The sequence below is a fragment of the Chiloscyllium punctatum genome, chromosome 44 (assembly GCF_047496795.1).
Source record: "Chiloscyllium punctatum isolate Juve2018m chromosome 44, sChiPun1.3, whole genome shotgun sequence".
In the NCBI taxonomy this organism is placed as follows: Eukaryota; Metazoa; Chordata; class Chondrichthyes; order Orectolobiformes; family Hemiscylliidae; genus Chiloscyllium; species Chiloscyllium punctatum.
This window is the reverse complement of record NC_092782.1, coordinates 24,210,868-24,233,848: the sequence shown is the minus strand read 5'-3', so window position 1 is coordinate 24,233,848 and position 22,981 is coordinate 24,210,868. Positions and strand designations below refer to the sequence as shown.

The following is a 22,981-nucleotide window of genomic DNA, read 5'->3' as shown; positions in this document are numbered from 1 at the left end:
AATAAAAAAAGCGGTCATTATACTATATTGTTACATCTTTAGATATCAAGTTTATTTGTCACATGTTCCACTAAGGAGAAGGATAGTCATACAGCACGGAAAACGACCATTCAAAAAACTCATCCATGCCAACCAGACATCCCAGTCTCATCTAGTCCTGTTTGCCAGCACTTGGCCCATATCCCTCTAAGCCTTTCCTATTCACGTATCCATCCAGATGCCTTTTAAATGTTGAAATTGTATCAGCTTCCACCACTTCCTCTGGCAGCTTATTCCATACATGCACCACCCTCTGCGTGAAAACATTACCCCTCAGGTCCTTTTAAATCTTTCCTGTCTCACCTTAAACCTATGCCCCCTAATTTTGGACTCCCCTATCCTGGCTATTCACCCTATCCATGCCCCACGTGATTATATAAACATCTATTTGGTCGTCCCTCAGCCTCTGATGTTCCAGGGGAAAGAAACCCAAACTATTAGGAGTTGAAAGGCCATGTCCCAGCAGTAGTGGACAACTGACCTTGATCAGATTGTCAAATGGACTGAGGGAAGGATGTTGTGAAGCTTGAAATGGTTCAAGGATGTTGCCAGGGTTGGAGGATTTAAGCTATAAGGAGAGGAGAGGATGAATAAGCTAGGGCTGTTTTCCCTGGAGCTGAGGGATGACCTTATCGAGGTTTATAAAATCATGAGGGGCATGGATATGTTAAATAGACAGGGTCTTTTCCCTGGGGTGGGGGAGTCCAGGACTAGAGGGCATAGGTTTAGGGTGAGAGGGGTAAGAAATAAAAGGGACCTAACGAGCAGCTTTTTCACACAGAGGGTGATGTGTGTATGGAATGAGCTGCCAGAAGAAGTGGTGGAGGCTGGTACAATTACAGCATTTATAAAGGCATCTGGGTGGGTACATGATTAGGAAAGGTTTAGAGGGATATGTGTCAATGGTTGGCAAATGAATCAAGAACAGTTTCGGCCATCTGGTCAGCATGGATGAGTTGGACCGAAGGGTACATCTCTATGTATCTACCTATCTATTCAGTCTCCCTGTAGCTCAAACCCTCTAGGCTCATCAACATCCTTGTAAACCTTTTCTGTACCCTCTCAAGTTTAGCGACATCTTTCCTATACAAGAGTGATAAGACTTGTTCATAATTTTCTAAAAGTGTCCTAACCAATGCTCTGTATATCCAGAATGTGACATCCCAACTCCTATACTACATGTTCGGATGAATAAAGGCAAGCACACCAAACATCTCTTTCACCGCCATGCCAACTTGCAACTCCACTTTCAAGGAGCTGTGTAGCTGCACCCCTCTATCTTTTTGTGCGGCAACCCTCCCCAGGGCTCGATCATTAACTGTGTATGTCCTGCCCTAAATTGCCTTATCAACATGCAACACCTTACGTTTATCTAAATTAAACTCCATCTGTCACTCCTCAGTCCATTTGTCAATCTGATCAAGGTCAGTTGTACTCTGAGATAATCTTCTTTACTGTTCACTACACCGCATATTTTGGTGTCATCTGCAAACTTACGAACCATACCTCCTATATTCACATCTGAATCATTTATATAAATGATGAAATGCAGTTTGATCCTTGCAGCATGCTGCTGGTCACAGGCCTTCAGTCTGAAAAGCATCCCTCCACCATCCTCTGTCTCCTACTTTCAAGTCAATTTTGTATCCAATTGGCTAACTCCTCCTAGATCCCATGTGTCTCACCTTATTAACCAGTCTACCATGCGGAGCTTTGTCAAATGCTTTGCTGAAGTCCATATAGACAACATGTTCTGACCAATAAAGGCAAGCGTACCAAACGTTTCCTTCATCAACCTGCCCCTCTGCAACTCCACTTTCAAGGAACTGTGTAGCTGCCCCTTGGGTGTACCATTCAGCCTTCATCGATCTTCTTTAACACCTCTTCAAAAACTCAATCAAGTGAGTAACCCATGATTTTCCACATGTTAACTATTTCTAATCAGTCCTTGTCTTTCCAAATGCACGTAAATTCTGTCTCTCAGAAACCCATCCAACAACTTACCCACCACTGACATAGATGGCCACGTTGGCCTTTAAGGGGCCCTCTCCTTTTGCTAGTTACTCTGTTGACTTGAAGGCAAGTTGACAGAATCTCTTTGGATATAAATATTGAGAGAAATCATACAGGCCATCATCTTATATTATGTAGATTGGATCAGTAAAACCTATCTATTATTTAGTTTCTGATTTTCAGATTCAGGATTCACCAATCACAGAGGAACCTCGATTATCTGAATGAGATGGGCGGACACTATTTTGTTCAGATAAATGATTATTTGGTTAATTGATTTCCTCTGGGGTTCGGAAATTTCTGTGAAGTCTGCTTCCTGTTCAGGAGACTAGGCAAAAGCACACGACACACGAGACCCTGCACCCCACCACCCCCCATCCGCTCCCAGCCCCAATCCCACTCCCCCGTCCATCTCCACCCACCGTCCGACCCATTGTACACCAACAGTAAGTCTGCTGCTACCTTTATGGAGTAAGTCTCCAAAAGCATATGCATGCACACACACATACACACACACACACACACACAACTTTTTGTCAGAACAGGTTCCACCTCTGCCCTGTCCAGGACAATGTTGGAGAGATCTGGGGAAGGGGAGGTTTAGGGTACATGCCTGTATCGAACACTAGGGAAACTGTGGGGAGAGACAGAGAGAGGGGGCAAGAGGTCAGTCATTTAGGTATGGTACCCGGACTGCTGAGGACTGTTCTCGGCAGCATTTCAGTGAGCTGAGTTCGTTTTTAATCATTGTACCTGTCAACGAAAGATTCGATCAGGGTTGAAACAGCTCTTTGATGTAATGTTTCTATCAGGACCTTGAGATCCCCTTTGGATAATCAGATATTTGGACAATCGAGGTTCCTCTGTACTTTTTGATAACTGTTAGAAAATCAAGTTTGTTGGGCAATGAATTCTACTGAGTTTTTCACTTCCTTCTACTCCATGTATACACAACTGAGAGTCAATTTGTGATCTTTAAAATGAGTGGACTCTGAATAAGAAAAAGGAAATAGTGCCAGAGCAATCATGTAGCGAAACATTTGGCTGAATTGCCATTGTTTACAGTGAAATTGTGTAAAACTGGAAGATGATCAATTATCACACAAGACTTCATGAAAATGCCATCAAACCTGGAATAGCCCATTTCAGGTTAGCATTGGGGTTTCTTATATTTTAAACCAATATGGTGAACACACCCAAACAAAACAAATGCATTGGTTAAAGTGGCAATCTGTTTAACTTTTATTCACATTAACTCAAAAAAGTAATATAGCATGTGCCCGATTAAGGTAGGGCAGATTCCTAGCATATGTATCTCAACAAGATGACCTTCCAGTATCTTCATACATTTCAGATAGATTAGTGCAATAAACTCTTGGGGAACATGACCCTGGTATAATTTCCAGGATAGATGCCCAAATACTTTCAGAAGCAGTGTTTATCTGGTCTGTCGGAACCACTACAGACCTATCCATTTTAAAGGAGTTTTCTCTGATTATTGGAAACTCAGATTTGACACTTGTGTTTTACAAGTATGCATGACAATTCTAAAAACTCTCATTTTTTTTAAACAGTGGACTGAACATATGGATCACTAAATAGTTGTAATCTCAGTTCGTCAAGTTGACTGCTGGAGTAGGCTATGATAGGAGTGAATGGATGCAATTGTCAGAGTTTTTTATGCACTTTGTTAGACACAGCAGAAAAGTAACTTGATAAACCTGCTACATTTGAACTTTAGTGTGCAGCGCATTTGATTGAAATATTTTTCTACTCCGTAGAAACGACACCACTGATTGCGACAACAACTTCAACTACAACTCCCACCAGCTCTGTACCTGGTAAGTGGGAGGTGTTATATACTTTGCAGGAGGTGTATCTCCACAAGTGGGTTGTGTATAGTGAACTGTTACTCTATAGGTAACACAATATGGCCTTCATATTTCTACATGAATTTTCCTTTCTAGCTATTTACTTTTGAAAATGTTTGTATCACTAGTCATTAGATTGTAACTGAGAACTAGGTCGGTTTTTATTAACCTGTACCCATGAGGTGCAGTTAGGGATGTGTGTGTTAAGCATGGGATCAGCATTTAATAGCTACTCCAGTGTTAGGCCATGTATTTAATAGTCTCACTTTTCCTGACTAACTTTTCTTAAAGTTTAATTGAATTGTAACTCTCTGAAGTCTCGGATTTTAATGCAGACTTTTGGAGGGTTCCAGATGTAGAGAAATTGTCCAAGGGAGAATCCAATTTCCTGAGCAATTCCTTTGGAGTCTGCTATGATGAAGATTCTGCAGTCTTTCCATGTGTAGTTCTACTGGAATAACAACTGTTAGGCCATGAGAAAATCCGGGCCAAAGAGTTTGCAACAACAAAAAACAAAATTGCTGGAAAAAGTCAGCAGGTTGGACAGCATCTGTGGAGAGAAATCAGTTAATGCTTTGGGTTCATTGACCCTCCCTCAGAACTTCTGTCCACAGATGTTGCCAAACCTGCTGAGTTTTTCCAGTAACTTCTGTTTTTGTTTCTGATTTCCGCCATCTGCATTTCTCTCGTTTTTCTGAGGAGTTTATAGATGGATTTAGATCAGTTAATTGAGTGGGAATAATCTTGAGGATAGATTGGACATGCTAGGCTTGTTTCCACTAGAATTTAGAAAGATAAGAGATGATTTGATTGAACTCTATAAGACCCTGAATAATCTTCATAATGTGGACATGGAAAAAATGTTTCCCCATATCAGAACTAAAGGACACTGGTTTATAATTATGGCTCTTCCTTTAGGACAGAATCCTTACAGTGCAGAAAGAGGCCATTTGGTCCATCGGGTCTGCACTAACCTCTGAAAAACATCCCACCCAGACTTACCCCATGGCTAAACCACCTAACCTTCACATCCCTGGACACTACAGACAATTTAGCATGGCCAATTCACCTAACCTGCACATCTTTGAACTGAGAGGGGAAACCGGGCACCCAGAGGAAACCCATATAGGCCTGAGAAGCGCATGCAAACTTCACACAGTCACCCAAAGGTGGAATTGAACCTGGGTCCCTGTCACTGTGAGATAGCAGTGCTTATCACTGAGCCAACATGCCGTCCACGCCTACAGAGATTAAAAGAATGTCTTTTCTCTGAGGGTTGTGTGACAGTGGAATTTTCTACCTCAGAAAGAAATGGGGTCTTTGAATATTGAATCATTCTAATGTTAGGCAAGGAAATCAAAGATTATTGTGGATAGATGAGAATGTGGAACTCGGAAGAGATCAGCCAGGATTTTATAGAACGGCAGAGGAGTCACAAAGGGCTGAATGGTCCACTTCAGTTCCTATCATGTGTTCATATTAGCTGATGTGTGTATCAGCCTGGCTGGTAATTTAATTTCTATGCCTTGTGTTTAGTAATAGCACATGGCACATATCCGAGTATGATGGTGCAGGTTCCTGTCATAAATACTTGAACACTCACTGACTCATATACTTAGACATAATCATAATGTAGGATCCTGCTAGCGATGTTTCAAGTCCTCGCTCAACTTTGCAGCCCCACAGCCACACGGAATATTCCTGCACAGCCTGGATACTCCAATTAAATGCAGAGGTTACGTTGATTATGACATTGGTATAATTTCTGCCAGATATTTTCACTGAAACTGTTTATTTGGACAGGCAATGTCAAATAGATCAATATATTAGAAGCTGTTCTCACTATTTATTAAAAATGAATATTTGTGAGATTTGCATGACCTCTTGCAAAAACCAGTGTGACAGTTGTAGCATTTTGAGGAATACTTGAAGATTTGATGCACTGCACACAGGTGTTATTGTTTCTATTCTCTCTCTCTACTAAAATAATTCCAACTCGAGTAAGATAGAAACAAATTGATTTTTGCAGTTATGGTGTTTGTCTACATGCAGCTGGAAGGCATGTTTTTACACAAGACACACGTGAGTTTGAGTCTGTAAAGTAACAGGTTGAAATGTTTTCTTGCTCTATAGAAACTATACCACCGATACAGACAACTACAACTACGTCTACCACCAGCTCCGCACCTGGTAAGTGACAGCCAAGCCTACAGAGTCAGAGGCTGCTCTCCTCTACAGGTTTCCCCTAGTGCTGGCTATCAAAGTAGCTGAGGAAACATTGCAAGGAATTTCGCTCATTAAACATGCACCTAGTACGTGACCACAAGGGAAATATTCTGCAGGTTTGTGCATGATATCCTGAGAATAATGACTTCTGCATCTTAAGATATTCCCAGGTGCCACGGTTCTTCACCCGCAGCACTGAAACCGAATGGGCGATATTTGGTAACACAGTAGCTTATCTCATTAAATAGGAAATCTCAGCCATTCTCACCACATATTTCTATCTGTTCACCCTCCATTCCTACCAGAGAGGACTGGGCTCATGGTAGAGAGTGTCGGTGTCTCATTGGCCCCTCACTGTGGTGCTGGATGCTTGATTCCAGAAGAAAGGCTGATAATCTGCAGTTTAGCACAGATCTCTGGCAACGCCTGACTAGCTTGCTGGAGGTGACTCTCCATGAGAGTCCCTGTTCTCCCAATGCAAGAGGCTATGTGTGCACTAAATATTAAGATTGCAGCATTCATGGAGCAGGTCCAGGCATGCCTGCATTGTCTTTAAGTGAGGACCAAGGTGTTCTTGATAAGAGTTTAACTATCTAAATCTGTGATGACAACAAGGCATGCCTTTATTTTTACAGGCAAACATTTTATTTTTCATTCTAAACGTCTTTGTATCTCCACGCATTTGGATGGAATATTTGGACAATGCTTTAGACATTGTATTTCTTTTTGTTTCTCATTAACTGGTTGTGGGTGTTGCTGGCTAGATCAGCATTTATTGCCCATCCCAAACTGCCCTCAGGAAGGTGCTGCTGAGCTATATTTCTGAACAGCTCCATGAGTTGTAGGTACAGACACAGGACTGTAACAGGCAGTGAATTCCAGGAGTTTGATAAAGGAATGCATTTTTCTGCAACAGTTACAAGATGACTTTATGTATAATTTGCACAATCCGTAATTATTTACATCATGTATAGATTTGCATTATTTTCTTTGATACTATTTACCATCTCTCAGCTTTGGACTAGTTATGTAGACGTACAAACTTGTAAAACTGCCACATAAATAGAATAAGGAGATGAGATTACATTTTTAAACTTCAATGTAAGTACATGGGGTGCACATGAACGTGGGTATAAATGAATTTATATGAGAAGATGTGGACTTTGCATTTCTACTGCTGAAATTGTTTTGTTCACTTATGTAGTTTCATGACTAGTTTATTCAAATTTTTGCCATCCCTAATCCCTCCAAATTTTGTCACTCTACTGAACTCCTATTTGACCTGAAGTTTTCCTTGTTCTGGGTGAGGATCCCAGTAAATGTCCAATCAGCATTGGATGGCTTTTTAGGTATGGTTCCTGTAGAATGGATGGGATTGGTGCAGTGGTATTTTCAGATCCATTGCTTATCTGGAAAAGTTGAGGTCAACCTGAATGAGTACCTCATTCAGAAATCCTACAGTTAATTTATAACTAATATTTGCAGGAACTCCATTATTAATATGGTTACAGTTATATGACAATGAGAGGAATTGTTACATATAGGACATTATTTGCACCAGTATAAGGAGCATTAATAACGACATGCTGTTCTCTTCGACTACTTTTACTGAGCAGACTAAGAACGATACATGCTGCATGAAAGTTAATGTTATCCTGACTCCAAGAGCCTCAGTGTACATTGTAGCTGATTGAAATGTTTTCATATTCTCAATAGAAACTACTCTCCCAATACGGACGACAACTGAATCAACCACCATCTACATCCCCGGTAAGTAACAGTGGTTTGCCACTCTGTCCTTGAACTGTCTCGACACATAGGTTGTTTAGTGGCATGTCATTGAGTAGGTTACAAAGCTTGGCTTTAGTTTGTACCCACACATACTCTTTTCTAATGATATACTGAAATATTGCTTGTAGCTTTGGTCATTATGCTGTAACTTTTCAGGCAATATTTGTCTTGAAGTAGTGCTCCTGACGTAGATTTTTGTTGGAAGTGAAATGTGAGTCAGAAGTTGGTGATAATTGATTTACGAGTTGCTGTCACACAATGTTCCTCATGATGGAACTCCATCTGTGCATCACCATTTGAGAAAAGCATATTATAATAGTGTTATAAAATAACATCTACTTGGTTGTCATAAATAAGTGTCACATATTATCAAAACTGGTGATCTATCACAATAGGATGAGAGAAGGTCATGAGGACAGTCAGTCTCACTCGGTCATGCCGGCCCAACTCTTTGTATTTATTCTTCACTGACCTGAACCTTTGTTCCACTCTCTCTTAGGCAACAATATCTTTTCTGAGGAGATCAAAACTGCAGACACTGCTCCAGATGCAGTCGAACCAGGCTGCTACACAACTGAAGCAAGATTTCACTTCAGCTGTGTCCAAATCCTGTTGTGATTAACACTGACATTCCATAACAGCAGGCTGTCTCTGCATGTTAGTCTTCAGTGATGTATTGACAAGGACACTGCATTCCTATCAGGATCTGCACTTTACAACCCGTCTCCTTGAAAGTAATACATTGCACGTTTGTTTCTCGTCACAAATTAGATAATTTCATGTTTCAGCATTATATTCCATTTGCCATGTTCATGCCTATTCAATAAGCCTGTCCAAATCCTCCTGAAAGCTCATTATATCTTTGCCACAGCACACATTCTCACTTAGCTTTGCAGTACCTGCTAATTTGCCAATATTATATTTGGTTCCCACCTGCATATCATTGTTGCGTATTGTGAACAGCTGGTGTCCAGTTACTGACCCTTGCAGTAACCCATTACTCAGAGCCCGTGAGGTGATCCGTATATTCCTACTCTCTGCTTTCTCTCTGTTAGCTAATTACTAATCAATGGCAGCAGATTATTGGACTCCATGTACTTGAACAGCTATAACCAGCCTCACTTAGGGAAACATTTTGATAGTGTATGCGAATGTTTTGAAGGATAAGTCCATCGGTTCTCCTTTATCAAATTTACTCATAACATGCTCAAAGACACTGTTAAGTTTGTCAAATACTATTCTCAATTCACAAATCCATGCTGAGATTGCCCAATCAGATCAATATCAATCAGGTCTCTATCTACGCCCGCCTTTAGACTGCCCAATCGGATCATTATCTATCTCTAGGTTTCTATATCTGCCCACCTTTAGAATACATTGTAAAACTTTCCCTACTACTGATGTAAGGTTGACAGCTCTGTCTGTCTCTATTTGTCTCTCTCTTGCTTCTTAAATAATGGGGTGACATTTGCTCCTGTCAGATCTGCAGGAATCATTCAAAAGCCTATGAGTCTTGAATGCATTGAATGTCCCTGTCACACCTCCTTCTACACTCTGGGATGTGGAGCATCAGGTTGTGGGGATTTATTAACTTGCAGCCACTTTTATTTCTCCAGTAAAGCATCTGACTGATGCATATTTCCTTCAAATCCTCATTGTCCCTTAACTCTTATCTTTCCGCAAGAAAACATTTTATGACAAAAGCAAAATGCTGCTGGTATTGAATGAAATAACTCCACCCGGGCCAGTATCCCATCACATTTACACATGGAGAGTTCTTGCCACTGATCCAGCTCCGTCAGAGCCAGCTCTGAATGAACAGAAGTTCTGTCACTCCTGTCTATATCTGTCAGCCAGGGCTCTCTGATAGGGCTGTTAATCTGATCCAATCAGGGTACTCAGATTCTACGAATTCCACCTGTCTAACCTCATTCCAATCACTACCGTGGCGATGGAAAATAAAAATGGATCTGGTAGCAGTTGTGGGGAGAGAGAGAGAGAGAGAGTGCGAGTCAATGTTTTAAATTCAGTGCATCTTCTTCAGAAAAAGCTCTTTGCTCTTGTAGGCTATATAATATTAATTATCAAACATACTTGGCACACTTTGGTAACACAGAGATTATAGATTGAAATTGCTAAGGGCTGAGAGATGTTCATGAAGCTGAACCATTACTCTCCATCAGACACATCAGTGGAACATTGTATCGGACTAATACTCACTGATCAGAGTCTGGGGACAAGGCTTGTTAGGTTTTCTCATTTCATGGATCTTTAGGAAATGTTATCTGGCAGTCATTGTGGACATGTAATTTAATTTCCCTCAATTCCCCCATCCCCTCACGTAGGCAGCCTTGATCTTTCAAAAAGGGCGGCACGGTGGCACAGTGGTTAGCACTGCTGCCTCACAGCACCAGATACCTGGGTTCAATTCCCACCTCAGGCGACTGTCTGTGTGGAGTTTGCACGTTCTCCCCGTGTCTGCGTGGGTATCCTCCGGGTGCTCCGGTTTCCTCCCACAGTCCAAAGATGTGCAGGTCAGGTGAATTGGCCATTCTAAATTGCCCGTAGTGTTAGGTAAGGGGTAAATGTAGGGGTATGGGTGGGTTGCGCTTCGGCGGGGCGGTGTGGACTTGTTGGGCCGAAGGGCCTGTTTCCACACTGTAAGTAATCTAATCTAATCTAATCTAATAATTCATGGTAATGCTGGAGATCTCTCCTGATATCCCCCGTTGCCCCTTTGCAGCAATGGCCTGGCTGATGGAGAGCTAAAACAGCACTCAGTGGGGGCAGTAACAGGCCCTGCCCAGAATTGGGAAGAACAAGGTGTGTAGTAAAATCTGTTGGCCAATCCGAGAGTTTACTTTCCAGGTTTTCATCCCGATAAGTTCCTCATCCATCACTGAGAGACCACCACTGATGGGGGCATGAGTGCCGGGTGGTGGATGTTAATTGCCCTGAGGGATCTCAATTGACAATTTGGCAGGAGTCTTTGCCACTTAAGTGGTGTTGAAGCAAGAAAATATTGGGACATCATCCACCGTGGACCAGCATAAAACATTGCCTCCCACCACCACCAAACCCATCACAGGGAAGGACATTGAATTCCTCCCAACAAGTGGAATGAGACTGAGAGAAACAGCAGGTTGCTCTTGGACTCATTATTGTACATTCTGTTGCCTTGATGTAACAATGGCATGATAAAGAATTTCAAGTTTGTATAGAATTGTCTAACTATAGAAGAACTGTTATGGACCTGCCTATTCCAGAGTAACACACAGGACATCTGCATTACACTCGACCTGCCATCCACCAATACCATGAAAATGGTTGATGATTATATTGGCATGGCCAGTAATCTAATCACTTTAATTAACTCATGATCAAGAACAGCAGCATTGCCAAGTATCTGAATATGTTGAACACGAGGATCTGCAGCTCACTCTTGATCTCTGGTTCTGTACAGGAGTACACACCAGTGCTCCCACTGTATAATTGCTGATGTTGTTGCTTGACTGCCTTCAGAACCCTTCTTTATCATTTTAGTTTGTGTCTCCCTCATGTGAGACTGTTCCACAGGTTATTGCCAACTACAGATCTGAACAACACTCACATCAAACTTGAAACATAAATTCTGTTTTTCTTTCCACTAATGTTGGCAGGCCTGAGGTTTTCCACCATCCAGAGTATTTTACTTTATATTTACAGGAAGTCCAATAAATCGACATGGCATTTCCAGTAGCTCTTACATCATAGAAATGTTATACTGAATTATGAGTTCAAAAATAGTGTGGTGTCTCTTGACTAAAGTAATTTTATTGACAGAATGAGATAGAGAATAATTTTAATTTTACAATTGCTTAACTTGACTATATGCAACAGGAAAGAAAGTTTTTAGGTTTGATTCTGTTGAGCCTCAGGGTGATGTGTAACAAGTTGAAATGTTTTCTTTGATCCATAGAAACAACAACACCATCAGAGAGGCCGACTACAACGACATCTACCACCAGCTACATACCTGGTAAGGGACAATGATTTTATACTGAGGACTATGTTTGTCTCAATCAGAGTTTTACTTTCCAACTCTGTGATCTGTTATTGAGATGACAATAAGAGATGGATTTTATTTTTACATGCATATATTTTACATTTCATGCTAAACATGTTTGCACTTCCACTCATTTAGATGGAATATTTGGAGAATGCTTTAGACGTTGTATTTCCTTTTGTTTCTCATTAACTGGTTGTGGGTGTCACTGGGTAGACCAGCATTTATTGCCCATCCCAAACTGCCCTTAGGAAGGTGCTGCTGAACTATCTTCCTGGACGGCTGCAGTTCATGTGGTGTAGGTACAGACAGTGCTGTAACAGAGAGTTTTTGACACAGCGATGATGAATTGATGAGCATATATTTTAATACATGATTTGGTGTCCCGTATCTTTGTCTTTCTTTGTATATCTTTGTCCAGTATTTTATGGAAGAGAGATATATATTAGAAATAGATGTGAATTAATGGATCACTTTGTAATGAACAAAAACGTCCTCATCCATATCCCTGATATTTGAATTAAGCATACTTGACTCCAGTAGGAAAGGATGCATTATAAAATCTATTCTCATTAAATAACATGTTTTCAGTGACCAAATATATTTATCACACATTGAGGAGCTCCTAGAGCTCACTAATTATTCAAGTCAATCTCTGGATTCCTTCTTAGATTTTTATTTCACCATGTTCACTCCTTTGGCAGTTGACAATCACTGCCTTGATGTTTGATATTATGAGTGGAATCCTACAACGACAAAATAATCCGACACTAGATCAGTCTGACAGTGAAGTATTGTGCTTTTTTTTAGTTAATGTTCAACCATGGGAAAATTTCACTGTCATTTGCCCTTTTCAGATTTCTTGAGAACTAAGTTGATTACAAACAGATTTAGTAAGTCCAGTCTCCTTATTTTGCAGAGGAGGAATGTAATGGTGAATGGTCCCTTTGGATTAATGACAACACACCTTCTGAGATCAACCCAGAGGACTTTGAATTATTGGATTCAATGCGCGATGAACTGTGTCCTTCCTTGTCTGATACAATTAATAAAATTCAGTGCCAATTTGTTAATTTCCCCGAGTGGCCAGTGAGTCAATCAATAGACAATGTGACCTGTGATATAGACACAGGACTTGTCTGTACATTCAATGAAAGTGGTTTGGGAGGAAGAAGATTTTGCTACGACTATCAAATTCGAGTTTGCTGTCAACCACACACAGTAACAGAATGGACAACAACAAGTCTTCCAGAAACCACTTCTACAACCATCATTCCAGGTAAATATGATAGTTATGCACTAGGGAAAAATATTTTCACTGCAAAAGCAATGAGAACTCATAGGTCCTATTTTGGGTTTCAGGAGCAAGTGAGGAAGGGAATCAGCTCCTGTCTTTTGAAGCTTCTTGCAGTATATTGCAACAAGTATTATATTTTCTTTTACAATGCAGCAAACATGTTTCATTTAAAACATAATTTGTTGGAAAATGAAGGTACTATATAACAACGTTGTTTTGTCTGCAAAAACATCAAATCTTAGAGCCTACTACCTCTGCTAAAGAAATAATGAATTAGTGACATCAAACACATGCACAAACCCAAGTGATACATCTGTAGCGGAGAATTTCTGATATCGACTATAGAATAAAGGTTATAGGGTTTACAAGTTTTAGAGGTGCCTTGATATTTGATGCTGAACTTGAAACTACAGTTATTTAATTGTTGATTTGTATCTGCAGTATTAGCACATTCTATCTTTGAGTTATAGAGTAATACAGCACGGAAACAGACCTTTCAGTCCAATTTGTCCATGCCGACCAGATACCCCAACCCAATCTAGTCCCACCTGCCAGCACCTGGCTCATATCCCTCCAAACCCTTCCTATTCATATACCCATCCAAATGCTTTTTAAATGTTGCAATTGTACCAGCCTCCACCACTTCTTCTGGCAGCTCGTTCCATACACGCACCACCTTCTGTGTGATTTGCCAATTTACTCTTTGCCCTGGTCCTGTGTTCTGAATTGTTGAAATAAACTGGCAAGGCGAGAGGATGAGTTGTCCATCTCTTACAACTCCATTTTTCGTTTATGTCTTCTCATCTGGATTTAAGCAAATAGTTTTGTAGGGTTTCAGGTGGCTTTGAAAATTCCCAGGAAATTTCTCCAGAGCTTGGCATGATGGGAATTCCCATCAACTCCTATCTGCATTTCAAAATTGATTAGTCATTGAACAATGAGGGCCATTGTGTTTTCCTGCAGCCATTACAAGATGACTTTATGTGCATTTTGCACAATCGATGATCATTTAGAGTTTTATTTAGATAGTTTTACATATCTTTCTTTGATAGTAATTACTACATCTCAATTTTGGACTAGTTGTATAAATGTACAAACTTGTAAAATAGCCGTATAAACACAATGACGAATATAATATGAAATTTTCAAACTACGATGTAAATACATGAAGTGTCCATGAATGTCAGTAAAAGTAGAATCCTATCAGGAGTTATTATTGCCACTGCTGAACTTTGTTCATCGATGCAGTTTCATGGCTAGTTCACTCAACGTTTTGCCATCACTTATCCTTCCAAATTTTGCCAGTCTACTGAACATCTTGCTGGCCTGAAGGCTTCCCTATTCTGGATAAGGGGTCCCAGCAAATGCCCAAACAGCACTGGATGGATTTAGGAGGCACGACGCCTATGTAATTGCCAGGATTGCTTCTCTAGTATTTTCTTGTCCGTTGGTAATGCGGAGGATTATCTCTTTGTTTGACTGTTTATTAAAACCTAATGTTTGCAGGAACTCCATTATCAATGCGATTAAATCTATACAACAATTTCCTCAACTGCTATATATTGGATATCATTTCTACAAGTATAAGGACCATTAAAAACTTAATACTCTTTTCTTAAACTACATTTATTGAGCAGATTCAGAAGTGCCTAAATTTCAACCTCAGTGTGAAGCTACATGCTGCTGCATGAAAGTTAATGATCAAGTTTCATTCTAACTCAAACAACATCAGTGTAAATTGTAGCTGATTAAAATGTTTTCCCATTCTCTACAGAAACTACTCAACCCATACAGACTACAACTGCATCAACCACCAAATACATACCTGGTAAGTGACAGTGGTTTGATGCTCTGCCCTAGAATCCTCTCCACAAGTTCCTCCGTATGGTCCATTATGCTGAAAATTATAGAGCAGTTGTGCTCCTGACATTGATCTTTTATTGGAATTTGATTTGCATCAGAAGTTGATGATAGTTGATTGATTGATTAGTTGCTGTTTAACTGTCACATTATGTTCCTCATATTTGCCCTAAATCGATGAGGCACCATAGAGAAATATTGTTACAAAATAACATACTTTTATTTATCAGAAATAATTGACACATATTGCCAACACTGAGGATGTTTGACGAACTCAAAGGAGGAGAGAAGATCATGTGAGCAGTCTGTCTCATTCTAACATGCAGGTCCAGCTGTTAAACCCTACCTAGCTATTCCTCATTGTCTTCAACCCTGATACATTGTTCTGCAATTCTGAAATCCACTTTAACACTAATTGTCAGACACTGATTCTGACTAAATACAAAACTACTCTGGCTGTGAGTGTTTTTAGATAAGGTTCACAAATGTATTACCTCATCAAAACAATAGAGCAGAAAGGACACTTTACAAGGCAATGGACTCAACAGGTTAACAATGAAATACCAATTCACTATTGGCTGGGTGTGCTGCCTCGATGGAAATTCTTCTTTGGTCGTCTCTCAACACACTATGGTACTGAAAAGTGAGCCTTCTTAAGGTGCCTTAACTCTTTCCAAATCACCACCAGAGCCTCACCAATGACAATCCTGCACTTTGATTGATCCAGGCAGTGCATGATTGAATTTGGATTGACAAGGTGATACATGGTCAGCTCCTGATATCCATTCTTCCAGGTTAGGAAACATGATTAGCTCAGTCTCTCAGATTTTGCTTATTTAGTCTGTATTTCTAATCAAGTCAGACAATTATCTTACTGAGTATATTGTTGATTTGATCAGTTGCTTTTAATTTGTTTTTTGGAGGTGTCCTACTGAATATGTTTGCAATTGCTGTTTTATTTTTAAAAATCGATTGCAAATTATAACTTTAACCAAAGCAATATCAAATTAATACAAAGAAGCACATAGTGGGCAATACTTATAAATCTGTACAAACTATGTGTAGCTTGTGTAGATCGAAATCCTCAGTATTTACAAATTATTAAAAATTGTTTAAATATATTCAGTTGGTATATTCACGAGTCAGAAAAGTCAAAAAGGATTGCACAGTTCTTAACGTTTATACAAAGAGTATCCTTAGGTTATTTCATCCTGTGCTACAACTACATTAAATTTCTAACTTATCAGTTTTTGTTTTGATGCCTACTAGAGAATTGTATAGGCTCATTTGTAGATTTTAACTTTCCTTCACCATGTCATCTCCACTGGAAGGCAATAGAACATTATCCCCTATGATTTTTAGGATGACGTGTAAAAGGTAAATCAGTCACACAGTCAAATTCGGTGCTGGGTTGATATTCTATGCACCATTGTGGTGAAACTATGCAATTAGAATGTGATAAATTATCTTTGATCTATCTGAAAATGCATTAAATTAAGAATAGCTATGCCATCTTCAACTCTCCCAGTCTAGGGGTCTTCTGCATCATAATCTGTCTCAAGAAAAGAACTAATTCATAGGTTGAGAAAGTTAGCATTGTAACCACAATTCATGATGGACAGTAACAGCAGCATTGCATATGTTTCAGTGTGATGGTTCAGCTTCCTGTGATTGCTAAATGACACTGAATAGTGACATCAACTCCGATTTGGAGGGTACTGTGAGGTGTCAATAATATTCTAGTCAACCAGTTCACCTCTGGAACAGTGGAACTTAAACTGGGGACTTCTAGTCCAGAGGCAGGGATGTTGTCTTTACACCATTGAAAATGGAAACCAATTTTATTGCAAATGATTGCTGTACAATTATTTTTAGACTTGGTGTTTTTCTGGAGAACTCCACTTAATATGGATCTAACCTGATATCAAGCGAATTAAAACCAATGTTGGCTGCAGTTCCAAAATCATTGCAATCAGATATACACGGCAGTTTCAAACAAGCTTGTATTTACCTACTGATTTTCTGAACGCAAAGGCCAGTTCGCTGGTTTATTCTCTCTCTGCTGATATATTAGATTAAGTTAGAATAGGTTGTAATTTTACAAATTTTTAGAACATGCAGCAGAATTTTGTTAGGTTTTAATCAGAATGAAGGAGCCTCAGTGTACAGGTCAGCAGATTGACATGTTTTTCCTGCTCTACAGAAACAACAACAACAGCAACAAGCACAATGACTACAACTACACCTTTCAGTAAGTACATCCCTGGCAAGTGACAAACCTTTTATACATTGCACCAAGTCTTTTTCTGAAGGTCAATGTTTTCAAACTTGTTTACGCTGAAGCGTAGGTAAGTAAAGGCAACATTTCCTTTCTAATTGCTCTGAAAATGTCTGTATCACTGTTCGGAATGTTGTAACTCAGGGTAGCTTTTAGAGAATTGTACTCATGAGATTAATAGTTAGGGGAAAGGGCTAGCATACCAGGAATTTAGCATCAATTAGTCGGCAATTTGAATAGGCTGTGATCCTTCTGGAGTCTAGATTAGAGTGGTGCTGGAAAAGCCCAGCAGGTCAGGCAGCATCGGAGGAGCAGGAATTCCGATGTGATCTTTCCAACCTTGTGTTCTGGATTGTTGAAGCTGGTATGTATATTTCCATGGAAGAAGGCAACATTACAGCATATAGCCTTTGTAAATAATACATTTGTCAATTATCAACATATTTTCCCTCAATGCCAACGCTGAGGGAGTAAAGTAATATCAGGGAATGAGAGAAAGAGATGTAGCCAATCTGTGTCACTCTAGTATAAACTACAAATTTCTGTCCAGATATTGCCACTTTTCTGAGGATTGTACAGGCACTAAGTTTTTATTTCTCCATCTGCTATCAGTTGATTTTATTGACTTCCGGACAGTGGGTTCCTCCTTGGAATATCCTTACTCCACCCCTGCCATAACTGACAGCTGAAAATTACCTGCCCAATCGTTGAAATGGTAATGGAATACTACCATTGTAAACCAACCTGATGTTGGATTAATCATGAAGCAACAGCAGAGATAAAAACTTAGTGCTTATGGAATCAAAGAGCTGAATGTAAAGATCATTAAACAATTGTTTTATTTCACTGATGCAATAATGTATTGAGTAGACTGATGCAGAGGTGTCTAGATTTTTGCAATCTTTCTGCTTGGCTACCTGCAACAGAAGGGTAAACCAGGTACAGACAAGCCTTAGTGTGTAGCATAGCTCGTAGAATTTTTTTTTGCCTTATAGAAACAACACCACAAATCCGGAAAACCACCTCAACTACACCTACCAGCAGCTACATACCTGGTAAATGACAGTCATTTCATAAATTACACCAAATCTGTCTCCACAAATGGATTATTTCGCTGAGTTGGTGACAAAATACTGCCATTTTCCTAACAAAAAGCTTTCCACATATTTGATTTGCAAATGTTTGTCTCACTTTTTCACTATATTGTGATTTTTGGGCAATTGTTATAAAATTGTGTTCCAAACACAGCACATAGCAAACTAAGATATAAGTTAGTAATTTGGCACTGGCTAAGGTAAAATCCTCCAACTGACTTCCATGATCTGAGTGCATCCCTGTTGTTGAAAGCCAATAAAAAAAGCGGTCAATATACTATATTGTTACATCTTTAGATATCAAGTTTATTTGTCACATGTTCCACTAAGGAGAAGGATAGTCATACAGCACGGAAAACGACCATTCAAAAAAGTCATCCATGCCAACCAGACATCCCAGTCTCATCTAGTCCCGTTTGCCAGCACTTGGCCCATATCCCTCTAAGCCTTTCCTATTCACGTATCCATCCAGATGCCTTTTAAATGTTGAAATTGTATCAGCTTCCACCACTTCCTCTGGCAGCTTATTCCATACATGCACCACCCTCTGCGTGTAAACATTACCCCTCAGGTCCTTTTAAATCTTTCCTGTCTCACCTTAAACCTATGCCCCCTAATTTTGGACTCCCCTATCCTGGCTATTCACCCTATCCATGCCCCACGTGATTATATAAACATCTATTTGGTCGTCCCTCAGCCTCTGATGGTCCAGGGGAAAGAAACCCAAACTATTAGGAGTTGAAAGGCCATGTCCCAGCAGTAGTGGACAACTGACCTTGATCAGATTGACAAATGGACTGAGGGAAGGATGTTGTGAAGCGTGAAATGGTTCAAGGATGTTGCCAGGGTTGGAGGATTTAAGCTATAAGGAGAGGATGAATAAGCTAGGGCTGTTTTCCCTGGAGCTGAGGGATGACCTTATCGAGGTTTATAAAATCATGAGGGGCATGGATATGTTAAATAGACAGGGTCTTTTCCCTGGGGTGGGGGAGTACAGGACGAGAGGGCATAGGTTTAGGGTGAGAGGGGTAAGAAATAAAAGGGACCTAACGAGCAGCTTTTCACACAGAGGGTGATGTGTGTATGGAATGAGCTGCCAGAAGAAGTGGTGGAGGCTGGTACAATTACAGCATTTATAAAGGCATCTGGGTGGGTACATGATTAGGAAGGGTTTAGAGGGATATGTGTCAATGGTTGGCAAATGAATCAAGAACAGTTTCGGCCATCTGGTCAGCATGGATGAGTTGGACCGAAGGGTACATCTCTATGTATCTACCTATCTATTCAGTCTCCCTGTAGCTCAAACCCTCTAGGCTCATCAACATCCTTGTAAACCTTTTCTGTACCCTCTCAAGTTTAGCGACATCTTTCCTATACAAGAGTGATAAGACTTGTTCATAATTTTCTAAAGTGTCCTAACCAATGCTCTGTATAGACAATAGACAATAGACAGTAGATGCAGGAGTAGGCCATTCTGCCCTTCGAGCCTGCACCGCCATTCAGTATGATCATGGCTGATCATTCCTAATCAGTATCCTGTTCCAGCCTTATCTCCATACCCCTTGACTCCACTATCTTTAAGAGCTCTATCCAATTCTTTCTTAAAAGAATCCAGAGACTGGGCCTCCACTGCCCTCTGGGGCAGAGCATTCCACACAGCCACCACTCTCTGGGTGAAGTAGTTTCTCCTCATCTCTGTCCTAAATGGTCTACCCCGTATTTTTAAGTTGTGTCCTCTGGTTCGGCTCCCCCATCAACGGAAATATGTTCCACTCCTGCCAGAGTGTCCAGTCCTTTCATAAGCCTATATGTTTCAATCAGATCCCCTCTCAGTATAGCCAGAATGTGACATCCCAACTCCTATACTACATGTTCGGATGAATAAAGGCAAGCACACCAAACATCTCTTTCACCGCCATGCCAACTTGCAACTCCACTTTCAAGGAGCTGTGTAGCTGCACCCCTCTATCTTTTTGTGCGGCAACCCTCCCCAGGGCTCGATCATTAACTGTGTACGTCCTGCCCTAAAATTGCCTTATCAACATGCAACACCTTACGTTTATCTAAATTAAACTCCATCTGCCACTCCTCAGTCCATTTGTCAATCTGATCAAGGTCAGTTGTACTCTGAGATAATCTTCTTTACTGAACTGTGTAGCTGCACCTCGGGTGTACCATTCAGCCTTCATCGATCTTCTTTAACACCTCTTCAAAAACTCAGTCAAGTGAGTAACCCATGATTTTCCACATACAAAGCCATGTTAACTATTTCCAATCAGTCCTTGTCTTTCCAAATGCACGTAAATTCTGTCTCTCAGAAACCCATCCAACAACTTACCCACCACTGACATAGATGGCCACGTTGGCCTTTAAGGGACCCTCTCCTTTTGCTAGTTACTCTGTTGACTTGAAGGCACTGACAGAATCTCTTTGGATATAAATATTGAGAGAAATCATACAGGCTATCATCTTATATTATGTAGATTGGATCAGTAAAACCTATCTATTATTTAGTTTCTGATTTTCAGATTCAGGATTCACCAATCACAGAGGAACCTAGATTATCTGAATGAGATGGGCGGACACTATTTTGTTCAGATAAATGATTATTTGGTTAATTGATTTCCTCTGGGGTTCGGAAATTTCTGTGAAGTCTGCTTTCTGTTCAGGAGACTAGGCAAAAGCACACGACACACGAGACCCTGCACCCCCCCCCCCCCCCCCCCCCCCCCCCAAGCCATCCACTCCCAGCCCCAAACCCACTCCCCCGTCCATGTCCACCGACCGTCCGACCAAAATAGTGTCCGCCCATCTCATTCAGATAATCTAGGTTCCTCTGTGATTGGTGAATCCTGAATCTGAAAATCAGAAACTAAATAATAGATAGGTTTTACTGATCCAATCTACATAATATAAGATGATAGCCTGTATGATTTCTCTCAATATTTATATCCAAAGAGATTCTGTCAGTGCCTTCAAGTCAACAGAGTAACTAGCAAAAGGAGAGGGTCCCTTAAAGGCCAACGTGGCCATCTATGTCAGTGGTGGGTAAGTTGTTGGATGGGTTTCTGAGAGACAGAATTTACGTGCATTTGGAAAGACAAGGACTGATTGGAAATAGTTAACATGGCTTTGTATGTGGAAAATCATGGGTTACTCACTTGACTGAGTTTTTGAAGAGGTGTTAAAGAAGATCGATGAAGGCTGAATGGTACACCCGAGGTGCAGCTACACAGTTCAGTAAAGAAGATTATCTCAGAGTACAACTGACCTTGATCAGATTGACAAATGGACTGAGGAGTGGCAGATGGAGTTTAATTTAGATAAACGTAAGGTGTTGCATGTTGATAAGGCAATTTAGGGCAGGACGTACACAGTTAATGATCGAGCCCTGGGGAGGGTTGCCGCACAAAAAGATAGAGGGGTGCAGCTACACAGCTCCTTGAAAGTGGAGTTGCAAGTTGGCATGGCGGTGAAAGAGATGTTTGGTGTGCTTGCCTTTATTCATCCGAACATGTAGTATAGGAGTTGGGATGTCACATTCTGGCTATACTGAGAGGGGATCTGATTGAAACATATAGGCTTATGAAAGGACTGGACACTCTGGCAGGAGGGAACATATTTCCGTTGATGGGGGAGCCGAACCAGAGGACACAACTTAAAAATACGGGGTAGACCATTTAGGACAGAGATGAGGAGAAACTACTTCACCCAGAGAGTGGTGGCTGTGTGGAATGCTCTGCCCCAGAGGGCAGTGGAGGCCCAGTCTCTGGATTCTTTTAAGAAAGAATTGGATAGAGCTCTTAAAGATAGTGGAGTCAAGGGGTATGGAGATAAGGCTGGAACAGGATACTGATTAGGAATGATCAGCCATGATCATACTGAATGGCGGTGCAGGCTCGAAGGGCAGAATGGCCTACTCCTGCATCTACTGTCTATTGTCTATTGTCTATAGTCTGCTGCTACCTTTATGGAGTAAGTCTCCAAAAGCATATGCATGCACACACACACACACACACAACTTTTTGTCAGAACAGGTTCCACCTCTGCCCTGTCCAGGACAATGTTGGAGAGATCTGGGGAAGGGGAGGTTTAGGGTACATGCCTGTATCGAACACCAGGGAAACTGGGGAGAGACAGAGAGAGGGGGCAAGAGGTCAGTCATTTAGGTATGGTACCCGGACTGCTGAGGACTGTTCTCGGCAGCATTTCAGTGAGCTGAGTTCGTTTTTAATCATTGTACCTGTCAACGAAAGATTCGATCAGGGTTGAAACAGCTCTTTGATGTAATGTTTCTATCAGGACCTTGAGATCCCCTTTGGATAATCAGATATTTGGATAATCGAGGTTCCTCTGTACTTTTTGATAACTGTTAGAAAATCAAATTTGTTGGGCAATGAATTCTACTGAGTTTTTCACTTCCTTCCACTCCATGTATACACAACTGAGAGTCAATTTGTGATCTTT

At 40.7% G+C, this 22,981-nt stretch overlaps 1 protein-coding gene across 12 annotated transcripts in view; it reads left to right on the top strand.

Annotated features, from left to right (window-relative positions):
* LOC140466807 (mucin-5AC-like) overlaps positions 1 to 22,981 on the top strand; it is a 167,408-nt gene that overhangs the window by 91,714 nt on the left and 52,713 nt on the right. For 7 of the 12 annotated variants that reach the window (XM_072562449.1, XM_072562450.1, XM_072562443.1 and 4 more), the window contains 8 exons: positions 3,834 to 3,893; positions 6,057 to 6,113; positions 7,866 to 7,919; positions 11,899 to 11,958; positions 12,905 to 13,264; positions 15,057 to 15,110; positions 17,346 to 17,393; positions 18,416 to 18,475. In XM_072562449.1, the coding sequence (XP_072418550.1) occupies positions 3,834 to 3,893; positions 6,057 to 6,113; positions 7,866 to 7,919; positions 11,899 to 11,958; positions 12,905 to 13,264; positions 15,057 to 15,110; positions 17,346 to 17,393; positions 18,416 to 18,475 (753 nt within the window). The remainder of the gene's footprint in view (positions 1 to 3,833; positions 3,894 to 6,056; positions 6,114 to 7,865; positions 7,920 to 11,898; positions 11,959 to 12,904; positions 13,265 to 15,056; positions 15,111 to 17,345; positions 17,394 to 18,415; positions 18,476 to 22,981) is intronic. The other 5 variants (XM_072562444.1, XM_072562451.1, XM_072562453.1 and 2 more) reach the window with 3 other exon arrangements.